This window comes from Neopelma chrysocephalum, unplaced genomic scaffold (assembly GCF_003984885.1).
Source record: "Neopelma chrysocephalum unplaced genomic scaffold, ASM398488v2 Primary Assembly neopelma1_23, whole genome shotgun sequence".
NCBI lineage: Eukaryota > Metazoa > Chordata > Aves > Passeriformes > Pipridae > Neopelma > Neopelma chrysocephalum.
In genome coordinates, this window is record NW_020897691.1 from 19,331,470 (window position 1) to 19,349,144 (window position 17,675).

The window sequence follows — 17,675 nt, forward strand, 5'->3', positions numbered from 1 at the left end:
AGCTTAAGAAGCAAAAGCCCCTTAAAGTTGACAGGATCTCATAATTTCTGAACCTGTACATTTAGGTGAAGTACATAGTAGATCACACTCCTGTTGCTTTGCTTGTTGAGACTGCAGTTCCCTGGGATATGAGGGTACAGCACAATAACGGGAAAAATGGAAATAAGCCACAGGCAGTCAGCACTCCAGATGGGAAGGGTCAGTAGTGGTAAGGATCAATAGTGCTAATGGTATGTCACTTTTACTAAAGCTAGCAAACATCAAAATGGAAACATCTATCCCTTTTAAAATGTACTTTTTACTAAATTATATTCTATTTTTCAGGAAAGTTGAGTTCAAAACCTATTGATCTCAGCAGCCCTTGAAACACAAATGAACATAAATTATTTTTAAAAATCTAAATGCAAACCAACTAAACTGCATGACATATATACATGCACAAGTATCCTAGCCCAGATATAAGCATATATGCAAATATATATGTATATATTATTATACTACCAAACAGTGTACAGTTCAGAAGAGAATGCAAAAAGTAAGAATGATATCAGTGTTAGGTGTTTTGACAAATCTGTTTTATCCCTTGCACATGAAAGCATGATTCTTTGTATAGTTTCTTTCTAAGCTTATACTGCTAAAAAAATTACACACACCTATCAATGATTATACTGCTGAAAAGTCAGAAAAGGAATACCAGAATTGGTCAAAATATTGATTACATTTAAGAAACAAAGGGAGAAAATAATTGTGTTGTACACTATTATCTAAAGAAAGAACAGATCATCATGACCAAGCAAGCTCCTAACTGTTGCAGCCATTGTGCTCATCCATAAGGATCTGTACTAGGTGTTTAATCCACACATCTCACTCTCCCTGGAGTGTGATCAAATTTGCACCAAAACATGACCTTTGCAACATCTTGTCTCTGGAACGCTGATACTTTTTTCTTTTTTTTTTTTCTTTTTATGTAGCTTTTTCACATCTTCAATGGTCAACAGCTGGTTTTTTTGATTTTTAAAGAGAAGATTGAGTCCAGAGAGTCCACCATGACTTAAAACTGTTGGCTTCACAAAGATGTGTCAAAAACAACCCAACAGCTTCAGAGTACAAAATTTAGCATAGCATACCATTGCACTTTCCCCCAGTGTAAAGAAAGCAACATATTCATACATAGCACAAAACCAGTATTAGCTGTGTGTTTATTAAAAATGTAACCATGCAAAATGAGGACTTACCTCAAAAAAGGTCCACATTATATGCCACAGTTCAGATTATAATGGCATTCAATTAGCAGCTAAGGAGACAAAACACTTAAATCAAAAGCAAATGTGTGAAGCACAGTTTTTCTCAGAACTGCTTATTCAGAGATAAATTCAGAGACCAAAAAACTCACAGGAATCTGGGTGCAATTTTGAGTACAATTTTCTAAAGCAGCTTTTATAAACTAGGAAAATCTCTACCTAAATTCCAACAATATTTCAGGACTGGCTGCCTTACTGTTTTGATAGTGATCTTCCAGCACCAGGTGCTGAACAAAATTGGAAAGCGTGTCTGTAATTTCTTGAGCACAATTTTAAACTGCCACGTAATGTTCTGGGTAAGTGAGAGGTAAAATTGTGCTTTGCTGCAAATGCCATATGATTCAAGATTTCATGTCCTTTCTGTCCAAATATTCCTAATGTGAAAGGAAAATATTAATATTTTTTTCCTCAGAACTCATTTTGTTAAATGTATTTTTCAAATAGGATTTGCAAATGATGCCACACTGTACAGAGCAATGCACAAATGGGATTCAGCAGCTGCTCCTTGTTGCTCTGTGCAGATAACATTAGGTTTCATGCCTGTGGCAGCTCCTATCATTTTTTGTCCAATTTTGGGGCAGGGAAGGAGACAGAAAATAGGAGGAAGGCAGACTTCTCAGAAACACCAAAGAAATGGTGTTAACCCAACACTGAAAGAGAAATGCTGGTCAGCTGAAAGGAAACATGACACCCAAAGAACCTCTTGAGGAGAGGTAGGTAAAGGTGTGCAGATATGCCTTATGGAGATGAAGAATACAGTATTACTATTTTTGATTACGAAACTAAGTAATTGCTCAGTACAGTAAATTTTAAGGCTTTAGAAATGTGAAATCTCTAGCTGTTCTTAAAACAAAAGGTCTGTATCAGGTGACTAAGGTAAACATGGTAATTAAAAGGAATAGTTGAAATGTTTTTGTAATTTCTCCCTAGTCGTTTTTAGGCTTTCCTGACTAATGGGGTTAGAAATCTTGAGCTAAAAGCATGTAGTGTGGAACTGATGTTATCATGCACACCACATTGTTACACTTTCAACAAGAAAACAATTAAATAATTTCTTACTTTATAAAACACCTTTGAAAATAAAGACCCAGGACAATATGCTCTCTGTACACCTCCTGCAGAGACTTCGGAAATATATGTATTTGACACCTGTTCCATTTGCAAAGTTGTTGCCACTGAAGATAATAATTGTTGCTCAAAATTCCTCCACAGCTGTGGTGAATGCCTCAGGGCCACCTCAGTCACCCCAGTGCATCGCCTAGGTAGTGCTAAGGGCACAGCCTGCTAGCAGGGAGAAATCCAAAGTGCATCACCTCAAGCAGCTCCTGAGAACAGTAGCTTACAAACACAAACCATAGTTCTTTCTCCAGATGGGTTTCAGTTTGAAGCCTATCTGAATAACATTTTTTCTTTATCATTACCCACCAAGTTTGCGTAAATCGGAACACACAAGGTCACTGACTTTCTGTGATCTTGAAGCTACAGGCAGGCCTTGCCAAGCGGAGAACATTCAGCAAATGTTCTCCGTGTCCTCTCTCGGAGTCCATCTTTAATTAAAAAATTTGCATAGCACTGTTGGCAGGAGCTTTCCATTTGATGAAGCTCTGCAATAGATCACTTCTCACTGAATTCTCCTGCAGCAGTTGTTCCTGGGAAGTACTGCAGACAAGCTAACTGCAAAAATACTTACCTAGTAGAAATCTGTAGAGAGAAGTCACTTATGTGACTTATGTGACTGTAGTGGATTTTTTTCTGTTATTGATTGTTTTCTTCTGAGGTGGAGATATTTATTATAGGATACATTTGGGCTTTAGTACAAAGTTAATAATGAGCCAACTCTGTTTGAAAACTGATAAGCTCCACACGGAGCACTACACTTCCAACCTATGCTTAAGTATGTAAACAACCCCACTGAAGCCACTGAGATTTCTTTTATGCCTAGTGCTAAACAAACATCTAGTCTTAATTAACTACAACACAGCTTGGTAGCAGAAAAGCAACTAATTTAGGAAGTTTTGGAAATTTTAGATGATTTCATTAGCAATTTGTGTGTATTTGGCCCTTCGCGTTAAGCAGTAATAAAGCTTACAGCTAAGAGATATGTTTACTTGCAATCCAGAGTGATTCCTAAGAATACCTTTCTTAACACAAGAATTAATGGCAATTAATTGCAAATAGTATTGGAAAGATCCCATAAAAAATATTTTCCCAGAACATTCTCTCATGCTGAAAGAAAAGTTAACATTTCCTTCATCCCTCAAACAAGTCAAGCAAGGCTTATTTTTAGGAGTACCTCACAGTGGAAAACTGTAAACTGGAAACTTCAAGCATATAGAGAGGCTGAATAAATCATGACTGTGTTCTTCATTCCCCAGATGGCGAGCAGAGCTCTCTTAAAGCATAGTGGTTAGCAGTGGTAGACTAAACTTTTCTGGCAGTTGTTCTGACCACAGGTAAAAAATGACACAGACTCCAGCTTATGCTAAAGCCACAAGTTTATTATATTTCACATAGCAAAACATAGCATCTGGAGAAGGGATAGAGGGTGCTTTACATACCTATCAGTTGGCAATCCCTAAACGAGACAGCACTGGTTCTCTGGGTTTCATACCTCTATCCTTTTTATAAGATGCTCACTAGATGACTGGGTCAAAACATAGAATGATAGCAAGGTTGTTAGTAAGAAGGTGGAAGAGCAGGGTCCACTAGTAAAGAGATGAAGCCAGTTTCAGGGAGTTTTGCTAGTAAGGTGGGTGAAATACCAATCTGTGAGGGACCACATGGCAAAACTTATCCTTAATACAACACTTCAAATTAAAGGTGGTGTCATGCACAAAAGTTTCCCTTTAGGTACTGCTGTTATAAAGAATAAAAACTTGGAATCGTTGTATTTAATGGAATTCTGGAAAAGTTAAAAACTCCCGCAAAGGCGATTGAAAACTTCTGAAGTTAATCAGTTCAATCACTCAGAAAGTGGTGGCAACTGAATAGCCAGCTTCCTCTTACTTCCTCATCCTCACTCTTCATAGAAATTATTTCCCTATCTCCAACTTAAAAAAAAATTGCTGTGAACATATTTTTCTCTTTTAATAAAGCTCTCTCACTGAGAAAATATACCAATATCAGAAGAGAGGCTTGTAAGTTCTGTGGACAAAGAAATGCAGATGAAGAGTTCTATGCAGTTTCCCAACTGCCTACCTGCCTCTTAGGGCTCTCCTTGGCATCTGTGACAATTACACCGTGTATTTCCTTCTACAGAAAGGAAGCGTCTCCTGACTCCAGGCCAACCACTATACATATACAAATGAGAAGCTGCACTTTTCGGATGGTGTAGTACTCCGCATAATCACTGCCACCGGATTTTCATATTCCCCTTGTTTTAGCCTCCCATCTCGTCTCTCCTGCAGGCTGGAAATCAAGTAGGGTCACAGTTTTTATGAGACAATTGTAGAGTACCCAACAGGAACGCTACCGACCTTGAGCAGCTCCTTGGGGCTATTTACTGCTGCTGCTAACTGCTATACACCCAGGCCTGGCTGCAACAGGTCAGGGACAACGCATAGCCCACCGACAGCTGCTGGAGCCTGGCCGGGGGAAAACTCTCTTTCCTTACTGTACAGTCGCCTCAATAATTCCGTTCAAAAGCAGTCGAGGGGCCGATAACGCCCGTCTGCGGGCCCTCTCCCCCACGCGAACGACGATTTAGGGGCAAACACTGACTACAGGGCGAAGCGGCTAAGGGCACCGGGTGTGGGGGGCACGTCCGCCTACCCCCGCACTCCGGGGACCGGCGGGGCGGCTCCTCCGGGGATCACCGAGCGCCGCGGGTGCCTCCCTCCCTCCCTGCGGCCCTGACGGAGAGACGGCGGACAAACAGCCCCGCCATTGCCCCCGGGTGCCGAGCCGAGCCGGGGGACAGGGCGGTCGGAGCGGGGGCACTGCCGTGCGGCTTCATCAGCCCTAGCCGGCCCAGCGCCGGGGCTTGGCTGCTGAGCCGCCCAGCGGCCCCCAGGAGGCGGCGGCGGCGGCGGCGGCCGGGGGACGCTGAGGAGGAGCCGCCTGCGCGGTCCAGCGGCGGCGGCGGGCGGGCCGGACACACCGACCGACAGAGCAGCCGCGGCACGGACGGAGGGAGGGAGGGCAGAGCGGCAGCGCAGCCCGCGCCGGCAGCGCCATGGCCACCAAGGTGAGCAGAGCGCAGGGGTCGGGAGGCGGCTCCGGGGCGCCCCCTGCGCCGAGCGGGCCCGGCGGAGCGGCCGGCCGGGGGTCCCGCGGGGGACGGGCGGCGTGTCGGGGCTGCGGGAGCCGCTGCCCTGCTCGGAGCCTGCCCCTCGCCGGCGGCCGCGGGAGGCAGGAGGGAGGCAGGGAGGGGAGCGCTGCGCTCGGGCCTCGCCGCCGCCGCCCAGTCCCTGCGCGGGGCTCGGCGGGGCAGCGCCGATCCCGGGGCGGGGGAAAGTTGTTTTCTGGTGTGTTTGTGCCCCGCTGGCCCCGCTCCTCGCCCAGCCCACCCCCCGCTCGCTCCGGGCGGCTGTAGGGCCGAAAAGCCGCCGGAGGCCGAGGGTGCTGCTCCTGCAGCGCGGGCGCCCCTGCCCTGCTCCCACCGAGCCGGAGAACCGGGCGGTGGCGGGGAGAGGCCTCGGCCAGCGGCGGGCCCCGATCCCGCGTGTCCCGGCTGCTCCGCGGGGCTGGGACGGGCCGGCCCGACCGCCTCGCCCTCCTGGCCCTCGCGTCGCGTCAGGGCAGCTGATGCTGACCCCCTCGGGTGGATCCGGGGGAAGGGTGTGCTGTGTCTCTTGTGGGAGCCCAGGGTCTGCACTGTGCGACCTCTTAATAGTAAGCTCTGATTTTACACACGCGCACACACACACATAAAAGAGGCAGGAAGTTAAATTATACTGTTCAGTTCTTCAACAGTATCTGCTATTAAAGCAACACTCAAAATTAGCTCATCCTATCTGAAACTTTCTAAATAAACAATATTTGTTTACTACATTGGTTGATGAAAGCGTCTCTGCTTGTGTAGGTGTGAGTTAACATCCACCAGCAACTCATCTGTGACTTGTCTAAGTATCTCAGGAAGACTTTTTTGGTATTTGAAGTATTACTTTGAGTCACCTGATTCCATTAGCTTGGCTAGCAGTTTTAAAACTTCCTTTTACTGAGGAAGTGTGCTATTTGTGTTGTACTTCTCAGTACTGAAAAAATTCCACATCTTGAACTTGTCAAAAAGTAGCTGTGTCTGTAACCACGTAAGTTGGTGGTTACTCATGTTTTAGTAAACTTTTTCAGTAGCACAGGGAATTTGATTCTAAGTTTCAAAACCACTTAGGCAATTTAAAAAGTGTCAATATAGTGAAATTATGTTCTGTTGAGCTTTTAGAATATTGTTGATGGACTTGGTTTTAATATTGGTGATTTCCACTGATTTGTGGATGCGTGTATGAATGATTTGTAATCAGCCTAACTATTGTATGTAGCAAGAACATGACTTCTGGTGCACATACACTACATGATACACAGCATGTTAGGCAGATATTGTACTAAGCCAGTTTACTGTTTCTCTCCTTACTTTGAGGTGCAGTATCCTCGTGGGATCCTGTGTTCTGTGGTGAACACACAAAGCCGTTTTATTCATACATTTGGAAATTTTCACTTTGCTTTTCTTTAAATATTTTTTTGGAACTGTTATGACCCCACACTGAAGGGTGTATAATTTCTAACTTCCTAACTAGGATTGGCTTGAAATCAGGTTGTACAGGTTTTTTTCATTCTACACATTGCAAGTTATGGTAATGTGCTTTAACTTGGGGGCTAAAATTGGAAGTGGTAGTCATAAAGATTTGGTATTTTATTGTTAGTATTTTGTTATGCTGGTAACTGAGAGCAGTAGTGAAGAGAAGCTAACTTTATTTTCTGTGAGCTCTACCCAGGAGATGGGTCCCTCTCTGCAAATAGCCCTGATTTGGATTTTAATTTTTTCAGTTTGTGAAAACATCAGTGATAGTAAAGCATACATTGTTTTTTGAGCTGCATAAGGGAGTAACTGGCTCAAAAAACAGTTTTTAAGAAATCGGCCTACTAACCAGTCACCATTTCACTTGGAAAGTAAATTTTGTTTTTTAAATTGGAAACAAACTTCTCACCTTCTGCTTGTGCTCTTTCTAAAATGACCTATTTTAAAAAGAAATATGCAAGGTGTATTTGTTTTGTAAGTGAAATGTTAAAAAACCTAAACTGTAATTAGCTATCTGGAGTATGAATTTTTTTAACTTTACTGGTATCAAGTCCTATATGGCTGGTAGGGGTGACTGACAATCCAGCCTGGCCTGTGCTGCTTGGGCTATAAGCACTTTCTGAATTAATTCCTGTTTAAACTAAAATATACTTTCCAAGGAAGGCTGTGGGAAAATTCAGTCTTGATTTGAATGCTTTCAGTGATGGAAAATTCAGTCTGTCTTTTTTTTTTTTTTTAAACCATCCACTCTCTTGCTGCTGATACTTCTTTGTTTTGAATCGAAATTTGCCCAGTGTCTGTTTTCATTTTTATACTTTTTTCTACGGGATTTACAAATATTTGTATGAAAGTGTTAGATTTCCTGGGGATGGAGGATGCAAACAGGGATTTCTTCCACAACTAGCTTGTAAACCCTGGTCTGTTTTCTTGCCTCCCATTTTGATAAACCACAGCAATTAAGTTCCTGGAGTTTTCCAGTGTGAAGACATGGTCTACAATTGTGTAATGTGCTGGCTCTTCCCTGTACCATTCAAACTCAATGCATTTCTGACTGAAATAATAAAAACTTTCAGGGGAAAAGACTACTATTTTCATACAAGAGGCCTTTACTGATACCTTCCTTGCATATTTGTTAACTGGCAACTTGGTAGGGAGTCTATTGTTGAAAGGGGTTGTTGTGGCGCTTAGAAGGCTGTGGAGGCTGTCTCTGATGCCCTGAGCTAAACCCAGTCTCCATTGCTCCTTCTCCTTTCTTGCTCCTCATCCCGTGCTGATGTACATGCCAGGAGTCAGGCCTGCCTTTGAGCTACAGTAAGTTGCTGAAATAGCAAAAAATTCACTGAACGGAAACAGTGGGGCCATTTTCTCGAGTTCTAGGGAGTTGCAGTAGCTGAAAGTTTGCTCAGAGCTGATACAAAAGGTTGAGTAGGATGGCATAGTTGGCTGGGGGGAGACTTTCATGGTGAAGGGGTAGAAATATAATGAGGGGTAGAAACATAATGAGGGATAGAAATATAAGTGGGAAATGGATGATCTGAGGCTTCTGGAGGCAGTTCTTTGGTTGGCTAGATCTTACTATAACTTGGCAGTGGATTTTGTGGTTTGCTCAAGGTTACGTGTTCTAAAAACTGAAGGAAGTGTAAAAAAACCTAATCAAAATAAGAAAAAAAAAGATGATTTAGGAGAAGCTAATTTCCAAAGTTTTACAGTAATTTGACTGAACCTGACTTCAGAGGTAAGCAATTTCATATCCACATTTAAGAACTGATTCTTTAATCTAGATGCTTTATTTTGGATGTTTCCTTCGGAAACAGAGTTGACCTTACTAATTCCTATTTTTAACCGTGCATCACAAATGGTGGCAGAAAGTGCCTGACCCTAAAAAATTTTCAAAACTTGGTCGCAAAGAAAATGAAGTATTGTAAATGTGTTTCTGTGATAGTTGCTTACAAAAGCTGCAGATGAGATTCTTACTTTTCTCTTTATTCTTTCTTGATTTCTTTGGCCTTTCCTCTTCTTTCCCCAATAGAGTTTGCAAAGCCCCAGCTTTACTCATGCCCTTTCTTTTGTTTTTGAGCTTCATTCAATAGGGAGAGCTAGAAATGCCAGGAAGTGATATGCTGGCTTTTAAATAATGTGCTCCCTACCTCGGTCTATTTTTAGACTTATTTTAAAATGTAGTCAAGTCCTTTCCTTGAAAAGGGTGATGTTTTGCCATTTGTTAAGTCCTGATTTCAGAAGGAAGTGTGATGTTATTACAAGAACTGGATAAGTTATGGCACACTAATGGGCAAGACAGTTCTTCTGGAACCTGTGCTGTTAATATACAGTGAGAATTTTAATTTAAAAGTTGAAGTTGGAACTAGAAGCTGATTTATAGGAGTAACACCATTGAAGCTGGTGACATCACTTTCACAAGCGAGGTATTTCACAAGGCAGCTATTGATAAGCTTCATGAGGTTAAAGCCTCTCAGTACCTCTCAATACCAACAGTTTTTATTTTGTGACTTTAGGGGCACTTGTATCTCACCATTGTGTTCTTGATTGTTCAATGGTTTGTCTGCTTTGAGAACTCATTTAGGTGATTCTGTTTGTAGGACTGGGCCCTTTTTGTGGGAAGAAGTCACTTGAGATGAAAGCTTAGACTGAATATTCTGTTCATTAAAGAAGATATGACTTAGTGATACTTCTACAACATGGAAATGCTGTTCAAGGCTTTCTTGTCCCATCTAATCATGTTTTCTCTTGTGAATGCCACTAACCATGTACAGTTGAATTTAGCATGATTTTGTAGTTGTGGCGAGGGAAGGTCATGATTTACATATGAAAATTTCAGGTAGGAAAAGGTAACAACATGTTAGACTTAAAATAAAGATTATTATCCTTTAGTGTGTTTCCTTCCTTCCATCTTTCTTTTTGATTCTCTATTGCTCTCACTAGTGTAAGGCTTTCCCAAAGAAGTTCCACATTTTCCTTTGTACCATCACGAATCTGTATGTTTGCATTATGAATTGGTCAGAAACAATTCTTTGTTCTGATTTGCAGCTGGGAATTGAAGCATCTCTCTGTGCTAAACCTTTTAAAATACCCAGACTTTGTGTTCTGCAAGTCTGCCTTCTGTATTGTCATAACTTTGGAAGTAAACTCCTCTAGGAAATTTCATCTTAAAAGAATATTCAGTTAATAAATCTTAATTCATCTGTGAATTGGGACCCCTGGTGGCCTAGTGGTTAGCATGCAGGACTCTCACTGCTGCGACCCAGGTTCGATTCCTAGTCCCCCGGGCAGATGGAGCCCGTTAGCCCTGTGAGGCCATCCATCTATGAGAAGGTCACTCTAAAACAAACCTACGTCCTGAGGACCTCACTGCCATTGTCCAAGCTTGCTTGGCCCCGGCAGATGAACCTTAGGATTAAAGGGTGGGCTCAGTTCAGCGCAGGCTATGTCTCACCTAAAAAATCCATTGCGCAGGCTTGAAAGGTAAAAGACCTTTCCCAAAAATCTTCGTTCGTGAAGACCGGCCATTATCATCTGTGAATTGGGAAGAACTTCTACTACGCAGATCACTTCATAATCCGTTCAACCTGTTCCATTATTTAAATTCATTATTTAAATTTATTTAAGACATAATGCAAAGAATGAGATCACAGTTGAGTTATATATGTAAGATGTGATGGAGCAAAACTAATTAGGTAAAGTAATAATTTTGATTTTTTGGTCTTAATCATGTGGAAAATGTTTGGTTTTTTAGGCTGTGATTAAATAGATGTGAAAATACTTCCTGGGCTTTTCTGAGTATTTTGGTGTGGTGGTTTGTTTTCTAAGGGGCAACAAAATGACTGTAAAAGGTGAAAATATTTGGTTATGCAAATTTACCACAGATTCCTGACCTATCGAAGGGGTGAGGTGTTAGGATGAGCAAGAGAACTAATACTGTCTAATTTTATGAAGACACAGGTTTTCTGTTCTTTTGTCTTTGTCAGGCCTTATGATTTTTTCAAAAGTTCAGTGATAAGTGGGTTATGTTACGTTGCAGCAATTACTAGTGCAAGGCTTCTCATTTCTGTGCTGGAGAGCTGGTGAGAATCTATGTGATGCTGTGCTTGGATGATGATTCCTCTGACTCAGTTTTTCAAAGTTATTTTAAGCACCTAGGCATTGAGTCATCAGAGACTCATTACCAGAGGTCGTCATTTAAAAACATGATTGCAGCAGCTAAAGAGAAGGAAGTCTGGTATCAGATGTCATAAGCTTCATCTGGTTTATCGATTCAGTGATTCAGATTTTCACTCTGGTAGAATTTCTCCATACATTGGTATTATTTCAGCAAGAAGGCTTTACAATTAACTGCAGCTTTGGAAAAAGCTTTATTTTACTCCATCCTATAAAGGTCTTCCTCTGTGAATTATCTTCCCCTTAGCACCTCAGATTTTCAGGTCATGAAAAAATTCCTAAAATATAAACAGAAGAATGTGTGAATATTCAATAAACTCCTCCTTTAATTAGGGTACCTGGCAAATTTCAGAGTTTACAGAGACCACCAAGGGAAAAATAATATGAGAATTTTGCCATTTTAAATATATGGATTCCTTCCTGTATTAAACTGACAAGCAATTGCAACATGGATGGTGTTGGGAGCAGTCTTGCAAAACATTACAAAAGCAGGTAATAGAGACTAAAATGGTGGAAGTGATTTGTTTCAACCAGCTTGCAAAAGGACAGATCAACATTTAGTTATCTAGAATTATTTTAAATAAATAGGTATTGCAATGCTCAGCATTTAAAGCCAAACCTCTTCTATTTCAAAGATGGTATCACAATTTCATTCAAAGTCACTTTACACTTCTCTGAGAGCTGAAAATCAGAGCTTGTGCTTTTACTTTCTTTAGTTGTATTTCTGCTTTCTCAGCAATTTATGATTGGAAAAGAGCTTCCCAAGTAACACAAAGTTCAAAAAACAGAGCAATCTTGTAATAGTCCAATAAGCAAAATTTAAGTGCTGCTGAAGAGAAGCAAATATATGGATATTGCTTACTGGAAAAATTAAGCTCCTGAGCCTTATCCCTTTTTTTTCCAAAGCACTCTTTCTCTTTGAGCTTCATATGGATAAGAAACCTCTGTCGAAAAAACCAAAAACAAACAAACAAACAAACACAAAAACCAACCAACCAAACAACCCTCCCCCCCAAAAAAAAAATCCCCAAAAACTTTTAAGACCAGAATAATTTAACTTTGACAGTTAGTCTTCTGTGAGACCCATAGAAAAGGGAGAAGGGCACGAGGGACAGCTCTTCCTGTAGGGAGCTGCCATAACGCAGGCTGATCCAGCTGTTGTGTAGTTGCGAGGAAACATTCAGGACATGACTCGGTATGAAGGGCACATGTATGAAGGGCACATGAGCCGTCCTGGGCACTGCTAATGACAGGGTGCGTGCTCATAGTAAGTGCTGGTAAAGTCAAACCAGCGACTCTGCGTGTGAACGTGTTTTTTGTGGTTAAAAGCTCTGTTTCCTCCTGTATTTTGGAACAGCTCTTCCCCCCAGGCCGTGCCCCTTAAAGGAAGCCACTTTACAGGAGGGGTTTCCAATGTGCAAAATAGGTGGCTGGAAGGAGGAGGAGGCGGTAAGGAGGCAGGCAGTGCAGCTTGTGGGAGGTCTCTGGGGAGCCCAAGCAAAACAGCTGCTTCTGGGGAGGGGCAGCCGTGTCTGACCTGGGGTTTCTTCAAGTGGGACTTGCCCAGGTGAAATCATTTAGTCTAGCTCTTGGAAAAAGTGGGACTGGTGTACTAGTTTCTTATGACTTGTCATTGAGTTACTGACTTCTACTCTGAGTTGCCATCTGCTCCTCCTTGGCAAGGGAACTGTTGTGCTTTTATTTTGTGTATTCATATGATATCTCTGTTTATACACAGTAGGTTTGGGACTTGCTTTGCTTTTCCCAGCCTTAGGAGACTGCAGTACTTAATGTTCAAAGCAAAAATAAGTTGTCCTCTCAGTTCAAGCAAAGTGTTTTCTTTCTTGGTTGATAGAACAAAATGGCTAATTTTCAAGAACTTCTATAAAAATTCCCTTAGAATAGCTTTAAACTGTTTCTCTCTTCTGTATGAGGATTTTTTTTCTTTACGATGATTATGTGAGTGGTTTCCAGAAGAAATACAATTGATATAAGACTATTACGTTTATTGTTCCTTCTAGTTCTGGTTTAAATCCTGATATTGCCTGGAGAGCTTATACAGTTCACGTTTCTTCAGCAGTAAGGTCATGTCAGTTGAGGCACTTCATTTCACCCTGCAGCTTCATCAGATTTGAGAGTCAAACCTAAATGTTTTATTTCCTCCACTGCATTAATTCTTTTTTTACGGGTCAAGGTTTAATTCAGTAATTGAATATTGCAATAACATATGATAACATAATGTAATTAGTCCTTACCTAGTTACAGCACAGTTCTTTCAACAGTACTGTAATTTCCTCCCTTAATAGCCCTGTATTTGTCCTCTGAAAATGATTGCTTATGGAATAGAAAATTAAACATCTTCCTTTCTGCAAATAACTAGGCCAAAGTCTTGGAAGTTTGTATGAAGGTTGTTGAATTACAATTTTTTTATCAGCAGCTCTGTCATATTCTGTCAAGCTGCCAAATTTTCTAGTAATTCGTAAGGAAGCAGAACTTCAAACTTCTTTGATGGTTTCTGTCACTGTAAAGGTTGCTGGTACAAGAAAAGTTTGTGTGCCGTCCTATTAAACTTTAAATGTTTTATGATTTAATCCACTTCTGTCATTCATATATCAGAGATATATCTCCTTTTTTTGTTATTGCATCTGTTCAGGAATTGTTTCTCTTCTTTTTTTTTTCTCCTTGTTTTAAAGTGTGATAGGCCATCACTGCTAGTGTGCACGTTGCATTAAATTGCGGGCAATTAATGTCCAGTTCAAGTGCTGGGTGTTCTCTAGCCAGGTCAATGACTGAGCTTTGCTTATTTGAGCTGCCATTTATCATGACCAGTTTGTAACTTTACAGGATCTTGTACTTTCCTATGCTGCTGATAGAGAAGCTTAAAATAGCTCTAGGGTACGTTAGAACCCAAAAAAACAAACCTTGTTCATTTCTGGAATAAAGAACCTTCTTCTGATAGAATGGTAGTGCATTGATGTTGATATAACAGTTTCCTCACTTGTGTTCATAAAATAAAAGTAAACACGGGCTTTCATAAAGAAGTGTTTCTAATAAGAGCTAAGACACACCAAAACATTAGTATATTGACAAAGGTTGGTTACTCAAGTAACAGAGAATTTAGCAGAATTCTATGTTGAGAATTTGTTCTGCTGCATTTCAGATTCCTTCCCAGCTGCCTTTAGTGAATATGTAATAATACTCGTTTTCCTATTAGTATTTACCAGTGTTTGGGACTTCAAAGTAGTACAGCTATTCCATTCTATATTTTATGGGTTAGGTTGTATTTGAAGTAGCATCATTTTAACATGCAGGTAGTTGGCTTTGCTAGGTATTCATTTGCTCCTAGACTGGCCTGTGTAACTGGTACATTGAGATGCACAGTGTCTAATAGTGTGCTGAGTCTGAAAAGGCTTGAAGTTCATTAGATAACCTTAGTGAAACTTTGTGCCTCTCCAGTTATTAGGATAATCACTGTTTTTTCTAATCTCTGCTTTCATAGAGGCGATGCTATTGTGCGTCTACAAGCTGTCTTAATGAGTAGGTCACAATGTGGCGATTTTTCTGGTGAATATTTTTCTGGTGAATGCTGCAGGCTTTTTCTGAAACCTTCACCTCTTACTGGCTTTGTTTTCTGGGGACAGAACAGTGAGGGTACAATACTGATGGCCCTAAAGTTTCAGGCAAACACCAGAGGACTTGACGCAACAGACTTCTAAAACGCATTGTTAAATGTTGGTTCAGCAAACAGTTGCAAATGTTGCAGTTTGATTTCAGAAATGCAGTAATGATTAATTTAGGCAGAGATTTTAATCACACTTGAGATAAATGCATCCTGCCTAACATCCCTAAATACAAACCCATTCTGTTTTTGCTGCAGTTGTATGTCCTAGTGAAACTGGAATTCATGTTCTCAAATTTGAAACTGTTTAGTTCTCAGTCTATTTGGGGATCTGAAATAGGTTGGTATTCAGAAAGGAAAATATGGGGAAGTCTGGGCACTTAGAGCAGTGTAGGTAATTGATTCTGAAAAAGAGCTGATATCATTGGAACTCCTTACAGTAAAAGATTTGCTGTACATTTTTAATAACTGATAACTTGTTTATAAGTAATGTTTTAAACAAGAAAAAAAACATTCAGGTGCTTAACCCAACTGAAAGCTCAGATGTGATTCAGAGGAGATCTGAGTCAGTATTTGGAAACATCTCTAAATCACATGGGTGTTGTGCATGTATTTCTGCAAGTAAATTTCCCTTGCTTCTGTATTGCTTGGGTGCCGGGGGATTCTGTTACTGGGTTTGACAATACCCCTAAATAAGCCTGTATGAACACTACAAAAGGTAACCAAGCACATCTTTTAAGAGTGTGTAATGGTTATTTTGAAAGTATCAGGATTTGAATGCTGCTTTTTAAAACCACTGAACTGATTATAGATAATCCTCAGACTTTAACATTCTTAAGTACTGTTGTAAATCTGGAAAATATTGCAGGTTCTCTTCGCTTTTTTGGAAGCTCTGTGGCAGTGGTTATCTACCCACCTGACTTATAACTGCATGAACAGAAGCTGTAATTTGTTTTAACACCTTGAGATTTTAAGATCTGTTACATTCTAACACTTTTTAAGAAATCTCAGTCACTTGAGCCCTCATACTGCATCGATAACTTTTAGTCCTAGATGTTTGAGCTGAAGAAAGGGCCTCCTGTGTAGGAATTCACTTGAATGCAAGTTCTTGGTGTACATGCTGCCTGTAATGCTGGCCAGGAGCACGTTTCAGTGGGCTTTGGGATGTGCTGATGCTTGCTTGCAGGTAGACAGCTATAAAGAAGTTCACATTCTGTGAATTAAAAGTAAGATATGTAACCAAAAATGAGTTGGACTAGCCTGAACAGAGTTCAGATCTTCTTACCTGACCAAGAAGTGATTTTCAGCAAGACAGTACTGTGTGGTAGATCTAAAGAGCTAATCTGTCCTCACTGAGGAAAACCCAAGTTGCCGAAGAGGCTAGTTAGTTATTAATACTACAGAAAACATTTCCAAGTCTTTTTAACACTTGAAAACCTGCCTATTCACTTCTTTCTTAGACAAAATCATACAGAAATGGTTTCAAGAGAAGCTTATTACACCTTTATTCTAATTCTGAAAGTGCCAGTGGTTTTGTGCTTTTGTGCTTCGTGTTTTGTGCTTTTTGGAAACTGTTCGTGTTTTGTTATCAATTTACTTCCAATATGAGATGGACCTTTTAATCCAGTGTGAATACTTAATTAAGTACATGGCTGAAGTATTGTAGGCATATGCAGCTTCTGAGGCTGAAGGGAAGCTCCCTGTTCTGTGTCTCCTCTGTCTGCAAGCATGTTTTATTACCAGGAAGAAATTATGCAAGTCTTTGTTTCTTAACATTTTGTCTGTATTTATTTTGCTTCTAATCTGCTTATAGTCAGTGGTGTTGATTTCAAATGACTATCTTCAGGCTATTGAACTTATTTTAGTGTTGAAAAATTGTTCAGAGGAAAGTGAACCAGCAGATCAAGAGACATTTTTAATGTGAATTTCTAGAGTAGTGTGAGGATCCAGCAGTTACAGCTGATGAGGGAATTCAGTGTTATAATACGTGAATATTGTGACCTCTCTTAGTCCAGACTGAACTTAATTTCATGTTTTGGATGAGTTTGCTTTAATGCTGATGTTGCTGAAAGCAAAACAGAATTGTATTAGAAAAGAAATATAATACTAGAAGTTTTAATTAAACAGGTGAATTTTATTTTTTGCATATTGTTTAATAAAATCATAGTATCAAATGTGTCTGTTTTTTCAGGCTAGTAGGTTTTTTCCTAAGCAGATGTTGAGCACATATACAAGAAAAGTGATTCTAGCATTATAGAAGCTATATGCATTTTCTCCATTTGCTCTGTATTAGTTAAAAAGATAAACATTGGTGTCTTTTCTTCTTTATAATAAATCTTTATCATTTTAACTGGCAGTTTCAACTATAATGTATAATCTCTTGAATTTCTATAGGTTTCTGTAGGAGTCTGTCGTAGAAGACAATATCCCTAGTGTCCTCTTATGCTTCCATCATCAGTTGTTTTTTTTTTGCTTCTTGTCTCTTAGGGAAAGCCTGTGAGAGGAACATGAGGAGATTTCTTTACTGTGGCAAGACAGAAGGTAGCTGCCTTTTCAGGCTGAGTCATAGGCACTTGGAGAATCACTTGATATTTCTGTATAGACTATTCAGTTGTTCTAAGCAGAAAAATACATCAAAAACAATCTTAGACAGTAATCACAGGGCAATTTGCCATGAATGATCAAACAGTACAGAAAAGAAAATGCAAAAATAATTTTAAGTTAATTGCTTTTTGTTTGCAGAGTATTGTCACTTTATAGATTAAATCCTTAATTTTGAACCATTCTTTTGGATGTAATTAAAATATACTGCCAATTTCTGAAGTTATTTATTTGCAGCTAGGTTTTC

At 40.3% G+C, this 17,675-nt stretch overlaps 1 protein-coding gene across 4 annotated transcripts in view; it reads left to right on the forward strand.

Annotated features, from left to right (window-relative positions):
* The first annotated feature begins 5,311 nt into the window (after positions 1-5,311).
* The window catches only part of SNX9 (sorting nexin 9), a 60,884-nt gene continuing 48,520 nt past the window's right edge, over positions 5,312-17,675 (forward strand). For 2 of the 4 annotated variants that reach the window (XM_027689017.1, XM_027689037.1), the window contains exon 1: positions 6,037-6,134. In XM_027689017.1, the coding sequence (XP_027544818.1) occupies positions 6,048-6,134 (87 nt within the window). In that variant the 5' untranslated portion in view covers positions 6,037-6,047. Of the gene's footprint in view, positions 5,488-6,036; positions 6,135-16,485; positions 16,582-17,675 lie in introns of those variants that run through there. The other 2 variants (XM_027689046.1, XM_027689026.1) reach the window with 2 other exon arrangements.